General features: G+C 42.0%; 1 protein-coding gene across 3 annotated transcripts; it reads right to left on the minus strand.

Moving 5' to 3' along the window:
• Positions 1 to 175: 175 nt before the first annotated feature.
• On the minus strand, positions 176 to 17,816 carry ubr7 (ubiquitin protein ligase E3 component n-recognin 7). Of its 3 annotated transcripts, none has more exons than XM_014144711.2 (12): positions 17,687 to 17,816; positions 16,160 to 16,289; positions 15,676 to 15,809; positions 14,465 to 14,525; positions 10,106 to 10,201; positions 9,947 to 10,000; positions 7,518 to 7,623; positions 4,303 to 4,433; positions 3,179 to 3,367; positions 2,552 to 2,732; positions 1,393 to 1,454; positions 176 to 1,022 (listed from the first exon to the last, which is right to left on the minus strand). In XM_014144711.2, the coding sequence occupies exons 2-12, from the start codon at positions 16,286 to 16,288 to the stop codon at positions 930 to 932; spliced, it is 1,236 nt and encodes a 411-aa protein (XP_014000186.1). In that variant the 5' UTR covers position 16,289; positions 17,687 to 17,816; the 3' UTR covers positions 176 to 929.
• Between the last annotated feature and the right edge of the window lie 899 nt (positions 17,817 to 18,715).

Consider the following 18,715-nt stretch of genomic DNA (forward strand, 5'->3'; position numbering starts at 1 on the left):
TAAACTCCAATGCTTGTTTGATTAAAATATCCCCTTATTAATGGTTTGCCAGATGTCAAATCAGCATGTGGGGTATTAAAGCTAGCAAAAAAATATTTAAACTTCCATTATATTCTCTAATGGATGGGTCGATGGTTCCCAGGTGTAACTGCTGTAAGTAACAACGCTAAAACAATTTACATTATTCATAGCTTTATTTCTTAGAGTGAACATTAAAAAGGAACAGGGAAACCAATGGTAACATTTAACGTGGTCCTTTAAAATACAAACCGTACTAATGGGCCAGGGTTCTGCAATCATGCGATCTACAAACAGCTGTAACGGCACTAAGGAAATGGCAACTAAGGACAAAATTATAAATTGTCAAAGGAATGAGTTGAAAGAAAGCATGTTGTGGGAACGATGACCAGCTTTGATAATGCATTGTTTGAATGAGCTTTAAGAGCAAATCCATTGATGTTTATTCAAATAAAAGGTCAAGGGGTCACTGCTCTCTGTTGTCTGGAACACTTGCTATCAGGCAAACTGAACTTAAGGCTTTCTCTCCAGTTTAAACACAACGTGTTTGAGGGAGAGCCATGATAGCCTAACCATTCCCTCTAGAAAAAGATAACCAAAGTATCAACCAAATGCCAGTTCATTAACCTGCTTAGCATCAATAGACAAATCACATTGCAGAGCCGAGTACAGTACAACAAAGCATACTGCCCAGAACAAGAACGCAAAAGCTCATACAATGTTCAATAGACCTTTTTTTAACTGCATTTTTATTTGTTTAAACATAACGTCTGAGGAGTTGTACTAGAACATGATATTGGACGCAAGGCAATGACATTCAGTGGGAAGAAGAAAAAGGAATACAACTCTACTGACAGGTGTTGGGGAAATGTGGAGCGGGGGAGACCGGGAGTTGTAGGAATGGAGACTGCTCAGCTGCAGTAGTACTGGCCCGCGTTGGCCCGTCGCCTCTTGCGGTTCTGCTGCTGTTGGAAGAACTGACGGATGTCCTCGGGAGTCACCACCTGGGGGGGGGAGAAATGGGGCAGAAACTTTTTATGCCTCTTATTGGGTGTAGCGACTTTGGCTAACAAACAAAAGATGGAGTCAAGGTCATGCTAGGAGTATGATTTTCATCGGACAGTTACTTGAAATAAAGTTTGATCTCATGGTCACACACCAAGGACAGGACCGCCAGGAGGCGCATTCCAGATTCAGGGACCACAATGTGAAGAGAGCAAAACAATCCTCATCAATACTATCATTATAGTCCTATTTACTGAAGGCTGGTTTACGACACTGGGATAGTGAACATCAACTGAGGACCAAAATACCATGATGCTGATCATTCAACTAAATAGTGTGTATGCTGATAAATTTGCAGGTTTTAATTACCTTTCCTTCTGCAGCAAATCTCTGCAGGAAATCCTTCAGCTCAGTCTTCATGTCATTGTACCCTGAGAACAAAAATATATATATTGTTTTAAAAAGCAGCTCTTTTCTGATTGCAGTACCGCTAGTTGTCTCCACACAAAATAAATTAATTCTGTATTTCAATCAATACAGTTGAGGGAATGGCTCTAACTACTCATCCAACACCTGCCTCACCTCTTTCCTTCATTCACTCTCTCCCTGTCAGATGGTCCAAATTCTCTCCCTACCTAACTACTCATCCAACACCTGCCTCACCTCTTTCCTTCATTCACTCTCTCCCTGTCAGATGGTCCAAATTCTCTCCCTACCTAACTACTCATCCAACACCTGCCTCACCTCTTTCCTTCATTCACTCTCTCCCTGTCAGATGGTCCAAATTCTCTCCCTACCTAACTACTCATCCAACACCTGCCTCACCTCTTTCCTTCATTCACTCTCTCCCTGTCAGATGGTCCAAATTCTCTCCCCTACCTAACTACTCATCCAACACCTGCCTCACCTCTTTCCTTCATTCACTCTCTCCCTGTCAGATGGTCCAAATTCTCTCCCTACCTAACTACTCATCCAACACCTGCCTCACCTCTTTCCTTCATTCACTCTCTCCCTGTCAGATGGTCCAAATTCTCTCCCTACCTAACTACTCATCCAACACCTGCCTCACCTCTTTCCTTCATTCACTCTCTCCCTGTCAGATGGTCCAAATTCTCTCCCTACCTAACTACTCATCCAACACCTGCCTCACCTCTTTCCTTCATTCACTCTCTCCCTGTCAGATGGTCCAAATTCTCTCCCTACCTAACTACTCATCCAACACCTGCCTCACCTCTTTCCTTCATTCACTCTCTCCCTGTCAGATGGTCCAAATTCTCTCCCTACCTAACTACTCATCCAACACCTGCCTCACCTCTTTCCTTCATTCACTCTCTCCCTGTCAGATGGTCCAAATTCTCTCCCTACCCCTAATGCTTTGATGGTTGCAGGTCTGTACGGTGTAAGCAATAATGCTGGGAACTCCTCTACTTCACGTACCTACCCAGAACCTTTAGACCCGCAAACATCAAAGGGATAGGGAGAGAACTGGTACCGTCTCTTCTTTAACCTCCCCACCACCACCTCGTACCGTGGATTATCTCCAGCTGCTGAACCCGGCCCAGGGTATTAAGGGCCGACATCAGGGGGTCGCGACCCTCGGCGGTCCCCGCCTGCTCCTGTTCTGTGGTCTTGCCTTTATTCTCGTAGGCTAAGACCGTGTCCGACTCATCCAGGAGAAAGGACATACCAGCTTCAGCGTAGGATTTCTGCTGGGGGGAGGAAACGGGTGAGCAGAGTTTTCCTATTGTCAATAGTAATTCTACGAACAATATAGGCCTACTCAACGACATAAATATGCAGTAATAATTCTGATCATAAACCTTTTTATTGGGGTGTATTATGCCTTTGACTTGTTTTGCAAGATACTACTTGTACATACACACCAAATTGAAAGGCCTAAACAACATGCATGTATTTACCTGTTCTACAATAACCGGTGTATTCATTTGTGCACACTGTGGCAAAACATTTCCCAACTGAAAATATTTTAAACTGAAAACCAGCGTTTCTTATTGGGCAAATTTAGGTTAGTCCCTCCCACATTCAGCCCGTTTGGTTCCCAGTGAATACACCTCAGATTGTGGCTGTTTGACTTCCTTCTAAAGCAGAGAACAGAGTAGTAGCCGGGTTGACGGGATAAGTGGTGAAGACATACCTTGCAGCTGACACAGGAACAGAGTTTGGTTCTCCAGGCTGAGGGCCAGAATACAGCTCCAAACTCTGCTCTCTCTGTACCTGTGCCCCCCAGCTCCTTGAGCCTGCACTCGGAGGGGGCTTTGGAGGGCGAGCCTCCCTCCATCTCCTGGTGCCTCCTTTTGCAGCCTGGCACCCCATTAGATTTGACCTGGGAGTAGGACAGATATCACACAACGTCCTCTGAACACTCAAAAGATGAATCTTTCCATCCTCAATATGATTACAAAAGGTTAGACATGAAGAGGTTGAAAGTGGACACCTTGCTTTAACTTATCGCGCCCGGTATGATCTGTTAAGTCTAAGGAAAGGAAATATTTCCTAAGTATCTTATCAAGGCCCATTACCTTGCACTACCTCGCCAGTAGACAGACCACTCCCTTAAAACCCAAACCAAAATTACGAGGACACGCCAAAAACAGTTGCCAGTTGTAGAAGAGTTACTTCTGTCTTTGGTGCACACAAATGTGCGAGCTCACCGGGACCCTGCGGGAGGGGGCAAATCGTGGGCTGCCATATTTTCTGTCAAATAAGGCTGGCTTCAATTTGCTGCTCGCCTCAGAGGCTGACTAATGAAATCATTCTTGTTGATGATATGCGGGCGCCGCAAAGCCTTGGGGCTGCTCCCCGCAGACCAGAGAATCTGCACATGGCACGGGCCATTTATCCCCTAAATACCCACAGGAACCTAACACAGCCTGGTCCTGTGCACTCATCTCATGCTGACTGTTGGAGGACTGAAGCCACCTGGTGGTTAATACCGACAGTCTCCTTTCCCTGCTCTGCATGGATGCAATGCTGTCAACAGTGGTGAAAGCAGAAACTTAACTTCTGAAACGTGTGTACTTAAAGCATAAGAAAACAACAAAATGCATGAAGCCGCATTGGAAACCTTTTCCACATAATTTTGTTCCATCTGTTTTATCTGGTCATAATATCCCTTTCTCAGTGATACTTTTAAACCCCGATACCCATTACTGGTTCATTCATGATATTCAATGTACTGCAAGAAATAAAATGCTATTCATTGTCCTCGTAACATTGAGTGTATATGAAGCTTTGTATGGAGAGAGGTGGAGTGAGTACCTTCTCTTCACCCTGGTCATTGAGGCTCGTGGAGGCCTCCTCTGTTGTGTTCTTGCCCTCCTCACGGTCCCCCTCTTCGTTCGCCACCTCCCCTTCTGCTTTGCAGGGGCTGGCTTTGGTCGCAGCGGGCACTGGAGGAGAAATACAAAACAACATGGAGCCACTTAGAGCTGACAGGCTCTTTGCACCGTTTTACTATGGCTGTATTTATCAATCTAGCAAGGCAATATTTTCAATAATGTAGTAGTTTCCCACACTCATTTATCGAACAGCTATCTAAGTTATATATTTAGAGCCGCCTGTTCGATAGGATTCCAGCAATGTTTTTGTCATGTCTGTGTTGTGAGCGAGTCTACCAGCAGAGGAGCTTTTCTAAGGCCGCCCTTTTGATGTGACAAGGAAAACAGGTGAGGGAGTACAGTTACGGCCGGAAGTGACTTTTCGTAGCAGGTTAGGACAGCATTTTAGCTAACCCTAACTCTTTTCTTGACCTTTAACCTAAGTCTCCTAACCTGCCAAGTTAATTATCCTAACCTGCTGCGTAAAAACACTTCCGATCGTAGCTGTACTCCATCTAGTCAGAACCCTGGATGGAGCCAGAGACAAGTTTATTCGACTGTCCTAGGAATGTCTAGTGTTTTATTCTGACTTATAACACGGTGGGAAATTATATAATACATATGGAATCATGTAGTAACCAGAAAGCGTTAAACAAATCAAAATATTTTAGATTCTTCGAAGTAGCCACCCTTTGTCTTTGACAGCTTTGCACACTCTTGGCATTCTCTCAACCAGCTTCACCTGGAATGCTTTTCCAACAGTCTTGAAGGAGTTCTGAGCACTGAGGTGGCTACTTGTTGGCTGCTTTTCCTTCACTCTGCAGTCCAACTGATCCCAAACCATTTCAAATGGGTTGAGGTTGGGTGATTGTGGAGGCCAGGTCATCTGATGCAGCGCTACATCACTGTCCTTGGTCAAATAGCCCTTACACCGCATGGAGATGTGTTGGGCCATTGTCCTTTTGAAAAACAAATGATAGTCCCATTAAGCGCAAACCAGATGGAATGGCATATCACTGCAGAATGCTGTGGTAGCCATGCTGGTTAAGTATGCCTTGAATTCTAAATAGATTAGGGTCACCAGCAAAGCACCCCCACACCTCTATGCTTCATAGTGAGAACCACACATGCGGAGATCATCCGTTCACCTACTCTGCATATCAAAGACACGACGGTTGGAACCAAAAATCTAACATTTTGACTCATCGGACCAAAGGACAGATTTCCACCGATCTAATGTCCATTGCTAGTGTTCCTTGGCCCAAGCAAGTCTTTTCTTATTATTGGTTTTCTTTAGTTGTGGTTTCTTTGCAGCAATTTCATCATGAAGGTCTGACTCACACAGTCCCCTCTAAACAGTTGATGTGTCTACTTGAACTCTGAAGCATTTATTTGGGCTGCAATTTGAGGCTGGTAACTCTAATGAACTTATCCTCTGCAGCAGAGGTAACTCTGCGTCTTCCTTTCCTGTGGCGGTCCTCATGAGAGCCAGTTTCATCATAGCGCTTGATGGTTTTTGCACCTGCACTTAAAGAAACTAAGTTCTTCATTTTCCGGATTGACTGACCTTCATGTCTTAAAGTAATGAGGGACTGTCGTTTCTCTTTGCTTTGCTTTGCTTATTTGAGCTGTTCTTGCCATAATATGGACTTGGTCTTTTACTAAATAGGTCTATCTTGTGTATACCAACCCTACCTTGTCACAATACAACTGATTGGCTGAAATACATGAAGGAAAGAAATTCCACAAATTAACAAGGCACACCTGTTAATTGAAATGCATTCCAGGTGAGTACCCCATGAAGCTGGTTGAGAGAATGCAAAGCTGTCATCAAAGGGTGGCTACTTTGAAGAATCTCAAATAAAATGTATTTGGATTTGTTTAACACTTTTTTGGTTACTACATGATTCCATATGTGTGATTTCATAGTTTTGATGTCTTCACTATTATTCTACAATATAGTAAAAATAAAGAAAAACCCTGGAATGAGTAGGCGTCCAAACCTTTGACTGGTACTGTATATATTTCCACACTGAGGTTGGAATAATACTGTGAAATTGTGAAAATGATAATGCCGTTTTAGTGTAAGAGCTGTTTGAAAAGGCCACCTGAAATTTCAGCCTGGTTTGGTGGGATGGAGTTTTGGTTGGCGTGGTGATTTCATTAGTTAATAGACCAATGAGAGAGTCTCAAACCTCCCTGCCAATAAGAGCTAGTTTTCAGCTTTCCCACTCAGACAACTCCGACAGTCCTAACATAATTCTTGCTTGAGAAATTGCTCTTCGCTAAGAAGCTATTTTGTTTCTTTTTGACCATTTTAATTTAAAAGAAATCACAGCAAGATAAATCATTGTTACCCAGAAATGATTTGATATTGAGATCAAAACGGCTGAATTGGACCTTAAAAATCCTTGAGGGGGCATGAAATCGTGCACATATCAACCCCAATAGCTAATGGCACTTTAGCATTTTAGTCACCCATTGAAGTAAACTGCTCTACCGCAAACCATAGCCTCTTGTTCACTAGTTACTGCAGGTTTCATTAGTACTGTACAGGTAACTTCCAAAATAAAGGAAACGCTTGAGTCAGTGAGGGATACAAAGTATTTTGAAAGCAGGTTCTTCCACACAGGTGTGGTTCCTGAGTTAATTATGCAATTAACAAACCATTATGCTCAGGGTAATGTTTAAAAATGTCCAGTTGCCCATTATTTTGGCTACCATGGCTAGAAGAGATCTCAGTGAACTTGAAAGAGGGGTATTAAGTCACCAGATGTCAATCCAGTTGAACACTTATTTGGGGTTTTCCCAACACCAACAAAACACCAAATAATGGAATTTCTCGTGGAACAATGGTGTTGCATCCCTCCAATAGAGTTCCAGACACTTGTAGAATCTATGCCAAGGTGCATTGAAGCTGTTCTGGTGGCCCAACACCCTATTAAGAAACTTGGATGTTGACGGTTCCTTAGTTTTGGCAGTTACCTGTACGTTCGCATAAACAAAACACAATGTGGTAGGTCTAAAGAATGTCTCCTATCCTGAAGTGTGTTTTCTTTCTGAATTTGTTAATTGGGGCATGCCAGTAAACTGAAGGTAAGGAGAGTACCCATAGAAGTACATAATCACTGTGAATTATAGGATCTCTAGGAGTACCTGCCAGATGGGTGGCGTAGGTCCACAGGAAAGGAGCATTGTTCATGCAGGACTCACACACCATCTCCTGGAGCTCCACACACTCTGGCACAGGGCAACCCAAGTGCTGGATAAAAAAAACATAATGACACTCATATACGATATACATATGCTCATATAGCAGCTATGGCATCAAGGGTACACAGTCAAGACCAGGGTAAAGACCAGGCCGGTCTTGAGTTAAATACTCGGGATGCGTTACAGATATAGGACTACAGATTCTGAGCAGGACGTCACAGATTATAGGATCCGTATATTATCTTGATGTGGTTCCCAAGATGTTAAACCAGGGTTCTCCAACTCTGGTCATGGAGAGCTACTGGGTGTACAGGCTTTTGTTCTAGCCCGGCACTAACACAATTAATCAATAAATTATGGGCTGTGTTCAGTAGGCACAAAACATGAGAAAGCATTTTGAAACAGAGCTCCTATCCAAACCTGTCCAATAAGAATGCTCATTTTCGCTTTCCGTTTTAAAAAGTTTTACTATGTTGCTTCCTACTGAACAAACCCCCATTCAATTTGGACCATGATTAGCTGAATCCATTGTGCTGGGTTGGAACAAAACCTTGCACACCAAGTAGCTCTTCATGACCAAATGTTTTAGAACCCTGTGTTTAACACTTCTCCTTGCATTGTAAAGATCTGATCTGTCCAAGGCCTATATTCACAAATAATATCATACCCCCTAAAGAATACAAACATTCCGTTATTGGTAATGGAGAGAGGTAAGCATGTCTTGGGGATATGATCTTTGTCCTTCTATAACTTTCTTGCTCATGATTATCCATAATCATGGTAGCATCCACATTAATGCAGAAGTATTCAGAAACATATTAAAATAAAAGTAACTCCCAAATGACAATACATTATTCAACATTCACTTCTATTAAGCACAATATAATCTCAACCACAACAAACTGCAAATTCATCCAACAAGTTTGTAGAGTCACTTGCTGGATGTAGTCAAAAGTATGTGGACACCCCTTCAAATTAGTGGATTTGGCTATTTCAGCCCACACCCTTTGCTGACCGGTGTATAAAAATCGAGCACACAGCCATGCAATCTCCAAGGACAAACATTGGCAGTACAATGGTCTTAACAAAGAGCTCAGTGACTTAACGTGGCACGTCATAGAATTCCACCTTTCCAACAAGTCAGTCAAATTTCTGCACTGCTAGAGCTGCCCTGGTCAACTGTAAGTGCTGTTATTGTAAAGTGTAAACGTCTAGTAGCAATAATGACTCAGCCGCGATCACAGAACGGGACTGCCGTGTGCTGTAGTGCGTAAAAATCATCTGTCCTCGGTTGCAGCACTCACTAGAGTGTTCCAAACTGCCTCTGGACGCAATGTCAGCACAAGAACTGTTCGTCGGGAGCTTCATGAAATGGGTCTCCATGGCCAAGCAGTCGTACACAAGCCTAAGATCACCATGTGCAATGCCTATTGTCGGCTGGAGTGGTGTTAAGCTTGCCGCCATTGGACTCTGGAACAGTGGAAATGCGTTCTCTGGAGCGATGAATCACGCCTCACCATCTGGCAGTCAGATGGATTTGGTGGATGCCAGGAGAACGCTACCTTCCCCAATGGATAGCGCCAACCGTAAAGTTAGGTAGAGGAGGAATAATGGTCTGTTTTTCATGGTTCGGGCTAGGCCCCTTAGTTCCAAGGGAAATCTTAACGCTACAGCATACAATGACATTCTAGACGATTCTGTGCTTCAAACTTTGTAGCAACAGTTTGGGGAAGGCCCTTTCCTGTTTCAGCATGACAATGCCCCCATGCACAAAGCAAGGTCCATACAGAACTGGTTTGTCGAGATCTGTGTGGAAGAACTTGACTGGCCTGCACAGAGCGCTGACCTCAACCCCATCAATCACCTTTGGGAAGAATTGGAATGCCAACTGCGAGCCAGGCCTAATCACCCAACATCAGTGCCCGACCTCACTAATGCTCTTGTGGCTGAATGGAAGCAAGTCCCCCAGCAATGTTTCAACATCTAGTGGAAAGCCTTCCCAGAAGAGTGGAGGCTACCAAGGGGCGACCAACTATGAATGCCCATGGTTTTGGAATGAGATGTTTGACGAGCAGGTGTCCACATACTTTTGGTCATGTAGTGTATAAGTGAATTTGCCCAAATACTTCTGACATCTTCAAATGGGGGGGACTAGATACATAAAGTGCTGTCATTTCTAAACGGTAAAACAGATGTATGAAAATACCCTCAAAAAGGTTACATTCTGTACCGTCACGTCATATGAAACACTTGATCGCAAATCCAAAATGCTGGAGTATAGAGCCAAATAAATACATAGGGGAGTGTACATGCCCAGGGACCTGTGCATCTTCAACACATCCTTATGCTTTGGTGCTCCACAAAAGCCTTACCCTGCCATGAAGCCAGTCCTCACAGACAATGCACTGTATCATCTCATCTTCAACCTGGGAAAGACATGTTTTGGTCAATAGATCTTCACTGGAATACAGATTTATTTATTTTTTTAAACCAATTCATAGCCTATTTGAGGTGAATGGTCCAACTCTCACCGGGTCTTCTGGGTCTGGATATGGCCTGTTACAGGTGCAATACAGACCAAAGAAATTGTGGCTGTATTTGTTCTCCATGTTCAACTGATCCTTGTCCTAAAAGACAGTGAAATCAGTAACATCATGGACCATGCAGTACTCTGCCTTCATCAAAGTCTCTCAATCAATGGTCCTGGGTACCCAAAGGGGTGCAGATTTTAGTTTTTGCCCTAAAACTAACACACTTCATCATCAAGCCTAATTATTTTGGGTCCCCAGGACCAGATTTGGTTAACACTGGCCTAGATGTATAGTTTCAGACAAATATATTGCCACCCTTGCACTTTTCTTAAATTATTTCTTTAAATTGAAATTAAAATAAAAACTCACCACACTTTTATTGGATTTTCAACATCGCAAAACTACTTTTATTTTTGTATGCTTAATTTGATTATTTTAATTGAGAAAACAAAGACCAATGGCATGGACAAAGTTGTTGACACCCTGAAGCTAGTACTTGGTTGCACAGCCTTTGGCCAAGATAACTGCAGCAAATTACTCTTCATCTTCAAACTGCAGAAAAATAACTGCAGCAAATTACTCTAATTCTTCAATGTTTGAGAGTTGCCCTGTTTTTGGTCGTCAGTAAACACAGCACTGACCTATTTCCAAAGAGCTCTAATTTTGTTTATTGGTACAGAGAATATTTTCTCCTGGATTTAGGCTTGTTTAGGTGGGTTGTTGGAAGTTCAAATCAGGCTTTCTTGAGCCTCCTTCAGCAGTTTACCAACAACCATATGAAGCATTCAAAGAAAAGAACACCCTCCCTAAAATCAAACAAGGGGAGGTTTGATAATACTGTGAGGGTTTCTCAGCTGCCTCTAGTGCAAGACATCATAAAATCAGCAGCTTATCAAGGTGTTTCGGAGTGCAGTCCAAAAACTGTGTATCTGTTGAAGGTTGTGGGTTTTCAAGCAACCCAAACACACATCAAAAGCACCCTGGAATGGTTTAACACTGGACTGTTCTGGAGTGGCCAGCAAAAAGTCCAGATCTGAATCACATCCATGACCTATAGGAAGCTGCAAACAGCAGTTTGCTCACAAAATGGTCAAAAATAAAATAAGTGTCATTGAGAATTACCAACAGCTTTCGATGTCCAAAAAAGTTAAACACATTACTATTTTTAAAATTTCTCCCTAATGAAAAGGCCTGAGTTAAACATAACTGAAAATGAAATTATAATCAAATTAAATATAACTTTTTCAGCAATGAGAAGGCGAAGTGGGGTAAACTGGGTGTTTGAGAATAAGAACCTCATTTTGAAGGCATATAAGCTTATACATTTCGGGGCTCCCGAGTGGCGCAGCAGTCTTAAGGCACTGCATCTCAGTGCTAGAGACGTCACTACAGACCCTGGTTTGATTCCTGGCTGAATCACAACCGGCAGTGATTGGGAGTCCCATAGGGCGGCCCAGCGTCGTCCGGGGTAGGCCATCATTGTAAATAAGAATTGGTTCTTAACTGACTTGCCTGGATAAATATTTTAAAAATGATCAAATAAAACTTAACTTGTGCTCATCTAAGGACTACTCCTCTAGATGACGCATCATCACTTTATTTAAAAATTGATTGGAGTTTTTACACAAACTAGTCCACAGACAGTGTTTAAACTATAGTATTTACTATGTACAATGTAAATGTTATGGTTTATGGACAAACTACAGCAACATATTTGGTTTGTTAAAATAAGTTAGGTTTTTCTCAAGTCAATTTTTATTTTTATTTTTTTTAATACCAGAAATTAATCTGGACGCATTTCGGTAATGAGAATTTGGGGTGAAAATGTACAAAATTCAGTCGAAAAATGTAAATGAATTTACAATAAGATACTTCCCAGAAACCACACATCTTAGTCCTCAGAATGATACTAGATTTTGTGCAGATTCATCATGATTTTGTAACTCAATTTGCTACAGACATTTTAAAACTGGTTTAATTAGAATCACCCAGTTGGTGGAGGGCATCCCTCAAACATTGAAGAATTAGAGCAGTTTGCTCCTGAAGAGTGGGGCAAACTGCCAGTAGAAAGGTACAGCAAGCTCTTTGATGGCTACAATGCCATTTTTCTTTACATTTTACCATTTGAATTTAAAAAATAAAGATGCACTATGCAGAAATCGCTCCGCAATTTCCTGGTTACTAAAATTCTAATAGTTTCAGTTTGTGACAAAACATGCAAGTATAGTGTAGAGAATCATTGTACCATCTAAACCGCTGTGGAGTATTGTAAAAAATATTGTATTTTCAGCTGTTTGAAGCTGGGGTACAAAACTGAAAGTAAAAGACGCAAAAACTAAACTTTAAAACAGGAAGCACACAAATAGCGCACATAAAACAGATCTATCGCTTCTTAAACTTGCTTTCAATGAGAATGACAGATCTTTAACTCGCATCTACAGTTGAAGTGGGAAGTTTACATACGCCTTAGCCAAATACATTTAAACTCAGGTTTTCATAATTCCTGACATTTAATCCTAGTAAAAATTCCCTGTCTTAGGTCAGTTAGGATCACCACTTTATTTTAAGAATGTGAAATGTCAGAATAATAGTAGAGATAATAATTTATTTCAGCTTTTATTTCTTTCATCACATTCCCAGTGGGTCAGATGTTTACATACACTCAATTAGTATTTGGTAGCATTGCCTTTAAATTGTTTAACTTGGGTCAAAGGTTTCAGGTAGCCTTCCACAAGCTTCCCACAATAAGTTGGGTGAATTTTGGCCCATTCCTCCTGACAGAGCTGGTGTAACTGAGTCAGGTTTGTAGGCCTCCTTGCTCGCACACGCTTTTTCAGTTCTGCCCACAAATTGTCTATGGGATTGAGGTCAGGGCTTTGTGATGGCCACTCCAATACCTTGACTTTGTTGTCCTTAAGCCATTTTGCCACAACTTTGGGTCATTGTCCATTTGGAAGACCCATTTGCAACCAAGCTTTAACTTCCTGACATGTCTTGAGATGCTGCTTCAATATATCCACATAATTTTCCTCCCTCATGATGGCATCTATTTTGTGAAGTGTACCAGTCCCTCCTGCAGCAAAGCACCCCCACAACACGATGCTGCCACCCCCGTGCTTCTAGGTTGGGATGGTGTTCTTCGGCTTGCAAGCATCCCCTTTTCCTCCAAACATAACGATGATCACTATGGCCAAACAGTTCTATTTTTGTTTCATCAGACCAGACGACATTTCTCCAAAAAGTACCATCTTTGTCCCCATGTGCAGTTGCAAACCGTAGTCTGGCTTTTTTATGGCAGTTTTGGAGCAGTGGCTTCTTCCTTGCTGAGCGTCCTTTCAGGTTATGTCGATATAGGACTCGTTTTACTGTGGATACAGATACTTTTGCACCTGTTTCCTCCAGCATCTTCACAAGGTCCTTTGCTGTTGTTCTGGGATTGATTTTCACTTTTCGCAACAAAGTACATTCATCTCTAGGAGACAGAACACATCTCTTTCCTGAGCGGTATGACGGCTGCGTAGTCCCATGGTGTTTATACTTGCGTACTATTGTTTGTACAGATGAACGTGGTACCTTCAGGCGTTTGGAAATTGCGCCCAAGGGTGAACCAGACTTGTGGAGGTCTACAATTTATTTTCTGAGATCCTGGCTGATTTCTTTTGATTTTCCCATGATGTCAAGCAAAGAGGCACTGAGTTTTGAAGGTAGGGCTTGAAATACATCCACAGGTACACCTCCAATTGACTCAAATTATGTCAATTAGCCTATCAGAAGCTTCTAAAGCCATGACATAATTTTCTGGATTTTTCCGAGCTGTTTAAAGGCACAGTCAACTTAGTGTATGTAAACTTCTGACCCACTGGAATTGTGATAGTCAATTATATGTGAAATAATCTGTCTGTAAACAATTGTTGGAAACATTACTTGTGTCATGCACAAAGTAGATGTCCTAGCTGACTTGCCAAAACTATAGTTTAATAAGAAATTTGTGGAGTGGTTGAAAAATAAGTTTTAATGACTCCAACCTAAGTGTATGTAAACTTCTGACTTCAACTGTATGTGAATTTGGTCAGGTCCCCTAAAAGTTACATATTGCACAAAAATAAAATCGGTTCTGCAATGTTAAATCTAATAACATGTTGTGGAGACCAAAAGTTGTTAACAATTTCAACTTATTTTAGAAGAAATAGGGAATTATTTAAGAAAAGTGCAAGGGTGCCAATATATTTGGCCGGACCCGTAATTGGCTTCATATAGAAAACATGCCTATCATGCTGTTATTGGCCTGAAGTCTCTATAACCCAAACTACAGTATCACATCAGAACTACCACAATTTCAATAAATGTAAGGAAACTTACTGAGTATAACTTGCACCTCATCTCTTCAAACTTGCCGTTTCCACAGTCACAGCGGAAATTCCTGCAAAAATTCCCAGCTCAGGATTAACTATAGGAAAATTCTGTTCGTAACTGCAATATCCCAGATAAAGCTAGAGTGCTGTGGTTAATTATTTTATTTATTTCACCCTTATTTTAGTAGGTAAGTTGACTGAGAACACATTCTAATTTACAGCAAATACCTGGGGAATAGTTACAGGGGGAGGGAGGTATGAATGCGCCAATTGGAAGCTGGGGATGATTAGATGGCCATGATGGTATGAGGGCCAGAATGGGAATTTAGCCAGGACACCGGGGTTAACACACCTACTCTTACAATAAGTGCCATGGGATCTTTAGTGACCACAGAGAGTCAGGACACCTATTTAAAATCCCAGCTGAACAACAGCACCCTACACAGGGCAATGTCCCCAATCACTGCCCTGGGGCATTGGGATATTTGTTTTAGACCAGAGGAAAGAATGCCTCCTACTGGCCCTCCAACACCACTTCCAGCAGCATCTGGTCTCCCATCCAGGGACTGACCAGGACCAACCCTGCTTAGCTTCAGAGACAAGCCAGCAGTGGGATGCAGCGTGGTACAGGACAAACAAGGCAACAGTAAACATGTCATCCCCCACAAATGATGCAACCCCCATCAATGAATTACTATAACTCCCACCTTGGCCCGATCAGTGTAATTTTGTAAATGCCAGATCTCTGTGGCAAGACACATCTCTGTCTGAGATATCGCGTGTGACTAGTATACAAAGAAACGGACGGACGGCGACAGATCCACAGTCCCCTCCCCGATTTAATTGTGTGGGACAATAATACCTTTGAGCACAGATATAGGGGCACACACAGCACTGAAATATTGTCCTACAGTATTTCTGTTCATTTCCCGACAATTCTGCATCACCTCCGTTCATCGACACCCAACATTTGATATATTGTGCATGGCCCACGTTTGTGTTGGTCTGTCTTATCCTTTAGGTGTCCACTCCACGTCTCTATCTGAATTCGTCATCCCAGCTCCTCACCTCCTCAACCTTATTGGAGGAGTAGGTCCATGGTTCCTCCCTTCAGACCTTCTTCTCCAATAGGTTTTGAGAAGGTGGCAAGGAGAGAGGATGCAAGGAATTGAGGAAAGATTAATTGAAAAAAATGGTCAACAATGCAGTGAAACTCACCTTTTGGTGTAGAGCTCAAAAAGGTCATGGCCTTCATGGCATTTGTAGGAGCAGGCCAGGCAGACTCCGGCTGGCTGGCCCCCCTTTGGTGTGCAGGTGCTGCAGGCATAGAGGGCTTGTCGCTTCACATAGCCCTGCAAGACCACATCAAAACAAACACGTGTGAAACTGACATCATCTTGAGTCCTTCAGATAGAGCATAAATGCAATGTGTACCATGACAATGAACTATTAAAGGGAAAATGTAACGTTACATTTGATAAAAACCACAGGTTACATTTTGTTATAACAAGTTCAGAAATTCAAATCAAGTTAAATTTGTCATTTAGGTTGGCGGAGACATACGATTGGTGACGTCGCTAAAGTTTTTATTTTTCAAAATCCATTTGAAACTAAACACTGGCTTAGACTGCAAAGCTGTATTATAGCTAACTTAAATTTGGGTATTTTGTTTTCCTCTAACAATGTGGAGCAAATAGCCTACCTCGGGATAGGAACACTTCTCAGAATCACTACCAGCTAAAACAGCAGATGCCTCATTCTCCAACTCTTCATCTTCTTCCAAAACATCTACCAAAGAAACAGTAGCCTCATCTCCCTCATTTGCCGCCATTCTTGGAAAATAGAAGGTGAAAAAAGTGTGAATACAAGTTCCTGTTCCAGGGTAAAATGTAGAGCGCCAGATAAATCTAAACAGGGACGTCCATGACTCGAGAAGATGTATCAAAATGCTCTGTTCACCAAAAGATACAATAAATTAGGCACAATAAGCAAAAAAAGATTGGAGCGCACAGGACGTTATGTTATTCTCAAACCCGATACACTGAGGGAGTTATTTTACACTGGCCCAGGTTGAACCGGGAAATGGGCCGGCACGTCATCTGGCGAAAGCGGGAGGGAGGATCGCCCATCTCAAAATGAACAGTAATCTGCGCCGTTCGGTCATGTTGTTAACAAGACATCATGTTGCATCGTCCGGAAACATACATCTATTTTCCATCAAATAAATGTTAGCAATGTCAAATCAGTTTTCACTTGGACGGCAGAAAAGCAATCACTTTGCATGGGAAAAGAAACAATCCTACTCATTACTGCACTTGCTTAATTACGTCACTATTGTTTTGAGCAGATTTGGATAGAGCAGAGCAGCTGGCTCACGCCAGGGGGGCAGCCCGGTTCCAAATCGAATGTAACCAACTTTCAGCCAAAGCAAGACATGCTTACACGGGCGCCCGGGCTAGATTAATCGAGCCCCCTTACGGTAGCTCTCTCACAATGACAACTTCCGCACGATTTCCGGATTATGCTAATATTTCACCCTGTTGGCGGGAGTTTCTGAAACGCACTTCTGAGATCTTAACATTTTGATGAAAATTAAAATATTGTCTACCTTTTGGTTTAGTTAGTGGTTGTTATTTATATATGTCTTTGTGCAAATATGGCTAAAGTCTCAGAAAGTATAAGGCTCTGACCAAATCGATTGTCCGTCAAAATGCCGCTACGACTCGGGTCAGAGTTTAAACTAGGGTCATGGTTCAACAATCATGGCAGCTACTGAGATACGAGGAGAGCTAAAATACAGGGATGGCCTGAAGAAAGAGATTATCATAAAAACAGAAAACAACCTGACTTCTATGATAGTGGGGATTAAGCAATTAAACGCAGACGTATCGAGGCTCCTCACTGATCTCGTACAAGAACAATTTTGCGGAGGAAATGACAAGGGGGATTTGCAAGTCGACGACGGTGAGCTTGGTTAGCTAGCTAACGTTACTGGTAGCTCATTTAACAATACGCTTAGCTACCGCAATGGATGTTTGTAAAAAAAAAAAAAAAACAACGTTCGCGAATTGCTCTTTCTATTGAGGCTAGTTATTGTTTATTTTTCTTGTGGCTAATGTCTCACGAAACCTATCGATTTTGGTTGGCTAATCATGACCTGGAAGAACACAACACCTTTCGGAAGATATAGCTAGTTGCTATGAAAATCATTATATAGACAAATCCCAACCTTACTAAATCTTTGGATGATCAGATAAACCGCCCACGTTGGTCAGATAATTAATTTAGATAACTCTCTGGGCTAGCTACTTCAGATCTTCCCAGCATCAAACCGACTAGCTTGCTAGGCTACATATATATTTTTTTTGTCAGCATGAACACGTTTGTTGTGCTTAATGATGCCACAGTGACGTACAAACATATCTTGTTACTACGTGTGCATGTTAACAGATTAATTGATTCCGTCATCGGAGTACTGATGTGATCATTGAGGTTTCCCGATATCACAATTTATCAAATTCCAAGGGTTTAAAACATAAAGCCTGCAGCCTGTCATTTCAGATGAAACGATGTTCTATTCCTCCATCTTGAGACTATGGGTAGGCAGCCTATGACATTTGAAGACGTTATGTATATCAGAATAGGCAGATGGCTATCAAATCAATCAGCTTTGTGTCATGCCTGCATCAGTGTGTTATCAAGCTGCATAAATTGTCACCATAGATTTGATGTGAATATTCCTCTCAAACATTAAAACATGCATCTCTGACATAACTGGTATTTGATCACTGATATGTAATCATGATAAAAAAAATTATAAAATGGCTTGGTCAAATTATTTTATTGAACCTACCTCAGTTTAATGAAGCCTCTCACAGACTATCTAAAATGAGTCCAATATTAACATATGGACTACAACACTTGACAGTTTTTAAAATCACTATATAGGCAATGTACTTTAAGCAGGTCCTATGGGTGGGAAGGGGAGGAGGAGATAAACTTTATTTGTGTAATGTCTGGTGGTTTGTTTTCATTCTGTCAACTTCCCTCCCCCCCCAAAATGTAACTTTCTGTCATCTGTTGCAGGTGAGGAGGAGGAGGATGATGAAGACACAAAAGCCCCTATTATGCAGCCTCCTGCAAAGCGGTCAAAGACCTTGAGGGCCTGACAAGGGCTCTGTCCCAAATGGCACCCTTTTTCTTATATAGTTCACTCCTTTTGACTAGTGCACTAGGTAGGGAATAGGTTGCCATTTGG

The sequence above is a fragment of the Salmo salar genome, chromosome ssa15, assembly GCF_905237065.1.
Source record: "Salmo salar chromosome ssa15, Ssal_v3.1, whole genome shotgun sequence".
In the NCBI taxonomy this organism is placed as follows: domain Eukaryota; kingdom Metazoa; phylum Chordata; class Actinopteri; order Salmoniformes; family Salmonidae; genus Salmo; species Salmo salar.

Bases quoted from the DNA above. Each gene is read 5' to 3' on its own strand.
- ubr7 (XM_014144711.2), bottom strand. From the start codon at position 16,288: ATGGCGGCAAATGAGGGAGATGAGGCTACTGTTTCTTTGGTAGATGTT. The intron at 15,810-16,159 runs GTAGGCTATTTG...GTGGTCTTGCAG, and splicing joins AGAAGTGTTCCTATCCCGAG to GGCTATGTGAAGCGACAAGC. The intron at 1,023-1,392 runs GTAATTAAAACC...TCCCCCCCCCAG, and splicing joins GATTTGCTGCAGAAGGAAAG to GTGGTGACTCCCGAGGACAT.